This window comes from Ahaetulla prasina, chromosome 15 (assembly GCF_028640845.1).
Source record: "Ahaetulla prasina isolate Xishuangbanna chromosome 15, ASM2864084v1, whole genome shotgun sequence".
Lineage (NCBI taxonomy): Eukaryota > Metazoa > Chordata > Lepidosauria > Squamata > Colubridae > Ahaetulla > Ahaetulla prasina.
Window position 1 is genome coordinate 2470990 of NC_080553.1, and position 7866 is coordinate 2478855.

Genomic DNA, 7866 nt, shown 5'->3' on the forward strand with positions numbered 1-7866 from the left:
ATTTTAACACTTTGAGCACCGCTGCTTTCCTGCAAACCTGCTGCTTAATTTTTCATCTACAAAGCTCAACGATGCCCCCCCCCCACATCAAGATAGCAGGATAAAAGGTATTGACACAAAAATTTTTAAAAAATCATTGAAAGATTCGGCTAGAATACTTTTTATTTCAGGAGACTTCTACAGGAAGAACATCAACTGTAAGAAGTCAGAATAAACAATACAGGAAATGCAGATTATGGTCCCAGCCTCGATTCTGGTCCAGCTACCATTAATGGTCCACGCTGTAGCAATGGTCCACTTGCTTAATGGTCACTCTTCATAGCCAGTTGGAAGTGCATTGACATGTGGATTATGGAAAAGAGTATGGTTCCCATCACCCCAAGGGAAGGGCTGCAAAGAGAAGAGAGATGGTAGTTTTAGTTTCCTAAATGGCTTTTTGACCAGCAAGGTGGCAGCAGCCAGCCAATGTTATCTCAAAAAGCTAAACCTGATCAGATGTAATTAGTGAGGTGGGGGACCACCACACAATTCCCAGGTTGTAGACTAAATTGTGAAGTCAAAAGGGGGAGGGAAGGGGAGGGGAGGGGAGGGGGAAAATCTCAGAAGGAAAGGGAAACTACTTCCACGATGTAACCAAGAAAACTGCATGGGTATTTTCAAGAGGTTACCATGGGTCAAACTTGATTCAAAGGAGCCTTAAGTATAGTAGGCAATTTTGAAAAATAATTTTCAAAAATCAATCCTTGAAAATGTTGTGCAGCTGAATGTGCAGAACAGAGACTTTGTTTGGCAATAATGCAATGGTTTTTTTAAAAGTTGGCATCCCCTGGGGTACATCAGAAATTAGTGGAACTTCTTATATTTTTGTCGATGTGGCTCAGAGGCAGCAATTGGCCCAATGAAGATCATGCACAGGGACCATTGGGTGAGAAACTGATTTTTCTGTATTAGAAATAAAGCTCTTTTCTCATCAAAATTTAGTTGTGAATTTTATGTAATTGCATCGTCCTTAAAATTTGGTGTGAACTAGTAAGAGTTCAGGATACTAAATAACTATAATCAGTTTTCCAATAGGTAGACAATGTAATTCTCACCCTACTTCAAACCCAAGTATAGAAGAGACTTAAGGGAAATACAAGTAGTTCTCAACTTACAGCAGTTCATTTAGCAACCATTTGAAGTTACAATGGCATAAAAAAAAGTGACATGACCGTTTTTCATACTTACTTTCAGGATCCCCATAGACATGTGATCAAAATTTGGAATCTTGACAACTGACTCATATTTATGATGGTTGCAGTGTCTCAGGGTCATGCAATCGTCTTTTGTAACTTTCTGACAAGCAAAGTTAGATTCACTTGACAAACGTATTACTAATTTAATAACTGTAGTGGTTCACTTACAACTGTGGCAAGGTCTTAAAATGACCAGGCTATTTACGGGACCGCCTACTGCCACAAACAGCCTCCCACCGATCTGTGCGCTCCCACAGGGAGGGCCTCCTTGGAGTACCGTCGACGAAACAATGTCGTCTGGCGACCCCCAGGGGTAGGGCCTTCTCTGTGGGGGCTCCTGCCCTCTGGAACGAGCTGCCTCCGGGGCTTCACCAACTCCCCGACCTTCGGACTTTCTGCCGTGAATTGAAGACTCTTTTATTCGGTCGAGCTGGGCTAGCCTGATTAAGTAATTTTAAATGGGGTTTTAGTTTTTATATTACTTAGTTTTTAATTTTGGCCACTATTTGTATAAATTTTAGTTTTGTTTTTATTGTATATTTATTGTATCTTTTAAATTGACTGTTAACCGCCCTGAGTCTTTCGGGAGAAGGGCGGTATACAAATGCAATCAATCAATCAATCAATCAATCAATCAATCAATCAATAAATAAAATGGAGCAAAACCCATTTAATAAACATCTCACTTAGTAACAGTAGTTTTGGCCTCAATTGTGGTCGTAAGTTGAGAACTACCTGTATTAGATGAAAAACAATGGGTGGTCAGGCTTTTGGGATCTGACCCAACCAGTCGAAACCTCAATTTCTACAAATGTCTCCCAACAGTCTGTATACAAGAGGTCTAAAAACAATGCAAATTCAGTACCTTGGTCCGGATGTAAAGATGCTTGTAAGGAATGAATTCTGGCCTTTCATGCTTCTCTTTCTTCAGGTAGCAATTTAGCTGGCAGATAGCAACGGAAGGAAGAGCAACCACGAGAGACAAGATTTTCCATAAACGCTCTAATTGATTGAATTCAAACACAAGCAGAGAGTCAAGGACTATTATTTCTTTGCAATAAATTAAAATATAGGACCAATAGAATTACTATCCAAGCCTTCTAATTCAATTTGCAGATGGTGCAATGAAAAATGGTTGCAGGACGGCTTAGAACTGAAAATGGACCAGTAGGAGGAAAAAGTGGAAGATGCTAATTAGCTTGGAAATTACTTTTTGATTATACAGCGGCTCAATTCACAAAAGATGCTAAGCTAAAATTGGGCTGCTTTGTGCTTCAGCATTTTTTGTGACTTGGACAGGACCTATTTTTAGTTCCTACACGGCAATTCAACAAAAACATATTTGGCCCAGGATGTCCTAAACTAGGACTGTCAAACTCCAGGCCCATGTGCCAGATGCATCATGCGCTGGCCATGCCAGTGCCTGGTTTAGCGAAGGGGGGGGGAATGTCCCAATACGTTTGACATTCCTTTCCTAAGATGAAGCCTCTCTGCTGCGATAATTTCCTGCTTAATGTCATGATATTTTTTTCTCAACTCCAGCCCCTCCTTTCCATTACCAGTTCCAGAATATTATCAGCAAAAGAAAAAGAGCAAGGCTAACAGCACAAGAAGATATCCAGATAAAGAGCTAGGGTTAGTGTCAGTGTTTTATAAAATAGGTGTACTACATATCAGTCTCTAAATCAGTGGTTCTCAACCCTTATTGTGCTGCGATCCCTTTAATACAATTCCCCACGATGTGGCGTCCCCTTTAATACAATTCCCCACGATGTGGCGTCCCCTTTAATACAATTCCCCACGATGTGGCGTCCCCTTTAATACAATTCCCCACGATGTGGCGTCCCCTTTAATACAATTCCCCACGATGTGGCGACCCCTTTAATACAATTCCCCACGATGTGGCGACCCCTTTAATACAATTCCCCATGATGTGGCGACCCCCAACCGTAAAATTATTTTCGTTTTGAATTTATTGTGCCTGATGCCGTATTGGCTAGCAATCTGAATTGCTTGCGATTGCCTTGAGGACGGAGGCATTAAAGTGGAGACTCCTGCCCTATTAAGTTTATGGCGCCTGAAGCCAGATTAGGCTAGTGATTGGGAGTGATTGCAGCTGGCTTGAGAGGGAGACATCAGAGCAAAGATTTCTCTCTTTTTTAATTCATCGTGCCTGAAGCCGAATTCGGCTAGCGATTTGTAGAGCCTGCAGCTGGCTTGTGGAGTCAAGCATTGGAGCGCAATTCTTCGACTCGCAAGTATACTTCCCATATTTCCGATGGTCTTAGGCGACCCCTGGCAAATCGTCATTCGACCCCCAAAGGGGTCCCGACCCAGAGGTTGAGAACCACTGCTCTAAATAGTAATTTGTGGAATCAAAGATACTTCTGTAACTGGAATCACTGCACCTTTTTATCTGTGTAATTTAGCATTTTACATAATTTAGTTCAGTTTATTATCATTGCACCTTGTACAATGAAATTAAACGCCATCTTCAGTGTACATTATAATTATAAAAATAAAACAAACACACATCCTTCGCATTCAATACAATTGAATTGAAAACCCGACATTGTATTAGTATTGCACTATACGGTAGGATTCAATATAGTTACTACCCTGGGATAGAAGCTGTTTTTCAGCCTATTTGTCCTTGTTTTTATTATCCTGTACCATCTCCAGATGGTAAAAATTCAAAAAAAGGGTGCCCAGGATGAGATGGATCTTTGAGAAGCATCTTTTTTTTTTTTTTTTTACATTTATATCCCGCCCTTCTCCGAAGACTCAGGGCGGCTTACAGTGTGTAAGGCAATAGTCTCATTCTATTTGTATATTTACAAAGTCAACTTATTGCCCCCCCAACAAGAGAAGCATCTTACATTTAGCATCCCGTTTTACATTATTTAGATGTTTATATTACTAAAGAGCCCGCTCCCAAATAGTCTGCAGCGCCTTCTGGGAAATGCTTTCCGTTTTAATGAAGTTTTTTTTGAGAGCCCCTAAATTGCTGTGTAAATGTAAATACAATGAGCGGTACTAAGGAGGCTCGTTTTGGCGCAGGGGCTACGTTCATCCGCCCCGCTGGGCTGGTTGGCTGCACTAACGGTTACCCATCTCCCACATTCAATCCACTCAACCACAGGCTTAACTCGATGGGCTCAGTTCGCAGAACAGGCCAAGTCGTGAAAGCCAAATTCCACACATTGTCCTTTGGCTGCCCGGGGGCCGCATCCGAGACCAGCCTCCCCAGTGCGGGAAGGAAGCTCCCAACCCTTGGCGGTTCCTCCAGCCCCGCAGGGCGTCGCTCAAGGCCGCGATTCACCTCGCGGGGGACATTCGGGCCTCTAAGCTTCTCTGGGGGGGGCGCCAGGCCCACCGCCTCCCGCCTGCAGAGGCCGCGGCGGCCCCGATACGAGGAGGAGGAACAACAAACACAAGGTCACCCGGTCAACTAGGCCGTCTCCACGCACCGCTCCCGTGGTGCTTCTCCGGCGCCGCTGCCGTCGACAGAGCCCGCTTCCAGCCCGCCCCGGGCCCCAGCCGCCGCGAGACCCTGCCGAGCGCCGCCATCGCCACCTTCTTCCTCCGTCCTCAGGAGGGTCGCTCGGAACCGGAAATAGAATGGCGCGCGGGCGGTGACGTCACGGCAGCGCCGAAAGGCACGCGCTCCCGCGGCTGCGTAAACTTTGGCAGCAGAGTCGCGCGCAAGCGGCCTGCTTCCGGGTTCCCTTTGAGGCCGGCTGGGCGGGGCTTTTCGGAAGAACCGCTGAATTCAGGCTCAAAGGCGAGCCTGGCTGAAGAAAAAAGCCACGCATGCGCACGAAGGCCAGCGGGCGAGTGCCTGCAAATCGCACGGAGCGCCTTCCGGCGACGTCTCCGGTTCCTTCTCCGCTGGGCGAATCCGGCCGTTTGGCGTTGGGCTGAGCGCGGATTTATTGCATTTTATTCAAGTTATACAGCCGCCCATCTCACTCGCGGGACTCGTTTCAGGGGAGGGAGGGAGGCCGCTTTGCAAGGGAAAGAGGGCTGCAGAAGGGAGCCAAGTCTACTCTGGGCAGCCGCTGGAGCTCCCTGAGCCGCCCCTCCATTCATTCATTCATCCATCCATCCATCCACCCATTTAATTCATCCATTCACCCACCCACCCATCCATCCATCCATCCATCCATCCTTCCTTCCTTCCTTCCTTCCTCCCTTCCGTGTCTATCTGTCGGTCCGTCTCCTTTATCCAACTGCAGGGCGACAGTTGCCTGGCGGGCGTCTCTTGAGCGACCCAGGCAGGCGATGGCGCTGATGATGTTCCCTGGCTGGGTCACGAGACGTCTGCAAGGCAACAGCCGGGAGGCTCCTCGGGCGACGCGCTTCCCTGCTCGAGTAGCCGAGCGCAGGAGTCCCACCCCAGCCGTTTTCCAGGTGGAGAGGTTACTTTCGGAAGAAGAATTGGGGGCAAGGGAGCCCCTGCACGGCGCTGGGGCATCAGGGCTCTTGGTGCAACCACCGGGGCTGCCGGGGGGACAGAGGAGCCGGAGGAAAGCTCTCCTGCTTGAGCAGGGGGTTGGACTAGAGGACCTCCGGGTGCCTTCCAATCTTTCCGTTCTTCTGCTTGGAAGAGCCTTCCCGCGCCTGGAGGGCGCGCGGAGCTTCGAGCATCCCCGCAGGGAGCTGGCCCCGATCGCTGCCTCTGCTCCGGGTTGGGGGTCGCGGCTCCGTTCAGGCCAGGAGCAGCAGGTCCCGGGCATGAGCCCCGCTCCCTTCCTCTGGCTGAGCACGGAGCCCCGGGCGGGCGGGCCAGCTGCAGTCCCTGCGGGCTCCGCGCGATGGCCCGCTCGACCAGCCCTTCTCCGACCCTCGGACGCGCAGCGCTGCAGGCAGCTGGAAGGCTCGGGCACCGGGCAGCCTCGGGACAGCAGATTCATAAATGGCTGGCTCGGGTTGGGTTCTTTTGCCCACGCGGGACAGAGGCCATAATAGCCTCTTGCTGGGGGGCGGCACGCGAAGCACGCCGGCAACTTCCCAAGTTTAGAGGGCAGAGTCTCAACTTTTTCAACTTGGTGATATGTGGACTTCAACTCCCAGAAATCCCCCAGCTAGCAAAGATTTCTGGGAGTTGAAGTCCCCACGTGCTGGCTGGGGCAGACTTTACCTGACTCTGTGGTCTCTTCCCATAATCCCAAAAGCTTCAACCAAAAACTTTCTACTATTGACCTCACCCCATTCCTAAGAGGACCATAAGGGGCGTGCATAAGAGCACAAACGTGCCTACCGTTCCTGTCCTATTGTTTTTCTTTTCTTCTTCCTATATTTGCTTATACCTCCTTATATTTACTCATATATGTGTTTATATATTATATAATCTTTTTGTATGATACCTACATATATTGTTATGACAAAATAAATAAATAAATACCTTCAAGCTGACAAAGTTGAGAAACTTCACTTTACTAGAGGAAATAAATCCAAGGAACTTCATAATGTCAAAAAAGAAGTTTTGACTTTTAGTCGCACCAACATTCAGGCTGAAGTTGAGGAGATCTTTGAGTCTGCACTTCAATCTTCTTTGTGATTTTTCCACTTCTGGGGCTGGATAGATTCACCTGGACCTTTTATGGCTCCCTGTTCTTAATATCCTATTTTTTATGCAATTCTGGATTGAAGAAAAAAAAAACACCTCTGGTTTTGTCTGTTTTATTTCCAAGGTGGGTAGGGAAATGCAAGATGTTGGCTGAAACTGCATATAGAAGAGACATTTTTTTCTGTTTTATACATCGTTATTTGTGACAAGTAAAAAGTTTTCATCACACAGTTATGGCAATCATCTTGGTTTTTTCTGCCCTCCCTTTCTTCAGATATCCATGTTCTTTCTACTGTTCTTTTATTTATTAAAAACCGGTCAACCTTCTTTTGGTTTGGATCCTAAGTAGGTTGGGTCCTTTTTATTAAACCTTATTATAATATAATATAACATGGAAACAAAATGTTAAGGACCTGGAAGGAAAAAAAAGGGAAGGAATGTAAGGAAAAAACGAAAGGGAAAAAAGCGATTTCCAATTTATAATATATAATTCAGTTACAACCTCAGCTTTTTGCTTTGTGTATTTAGTAAGTAGTAGATAATTCTATAACAAATTAATCATCCAAACCTAAGATCAAAATTTCAATCTCTTCTGTTTCAAGCATAAAGTTCAGAAGTGGTTTCCAAGCAGAAACAAAACTGAGTAAGTTCTTTAACTAGAGCAGTTAAATTTGCCATCTCTGCCAATCTAGAAGCTTTTTTGATGGGCGACATCCAGGAAAGGTTGGAGGGCTGGAAGTGGGAAGTAAATCCAGGCAGGAGACACAGAGGTTGCTAAGTAAGAGCCAAAGTTGACTCGAGGGAGACTTTATTGTTTTTAAACTGCTTTTTCTCTGGGAACTCAAGCAGGTGATGCCTTCAGTTTATCCTCTCCATAAGCATCTTGTGAGATTAAGTTAGGCTGAATGTGACTGGCTTAGAGTTGACATGTCAAGTCTGCTTGATCCCTCTGATAAACTGAGAAACCCAAAGAACAAATTTAGAAAATGCAAATCGGCATATAATAAAAGCAGGATGTCAGATAATGGTCAGATGTTTGGGTGAGTCATGGTGCCAGGA

At 46.1% G+C, this 7866-nt stretch overlaps 1 protein-coding gene across 1 annotated transcript; it reads right to left on the reverse strand.

The window, feature by feature from the left end:
* Positions 1-144: 144 nt before the first annotated feature.
* On the reverse strand, positions 145-4865 carry LOC131185567 (cytochrome c oxidase subunit 6A2, mitochondrial). Its single transcript, XM_058158172.1, has 3 exons — positions 4706-4865; positions 2101-2237; positions 145-390 (listed from the first exon to the last, which is right to left on the reverse strand). Exons 1-3 carry the CDS (start codon positions 4803-4805, stop codon positions 310-312), a joined length of 318 nt encoding a protein of 105 aa, XP_058014155.1. The 5' UTR covers positions 4806-4865; the 3' UTR covers positions 145-309.
* Positions 4866-7866: the final 3001 nt, after the last annotated feature.

Excerpts from the sequence above, each read along its gene's own strand:
- LOC131185567 (XM_058158172.1), bottom strand. The coding sequence starts at position 4,805 with ATGGCGGCGCTCGGCAGGGTCTCGCGGCGGCTGGGGCCCGGGGCGGGC. Across the intron at positions 2,238-4,705 it reads GGAGAAGCACCACGGGAGCG|AGCGTTTATGGAAAATCTTG; the intron begins GTGCGTGGAGAC and ends TCAATCAATTAG. Across the intron at positions 391-2,100 it reads ATCTTTACATCCGGACCAAG|CCCTTCCCTTGGGGTGATGG; the intron begins GTACTGAATTTG and ends TTCTCTTTGCAG.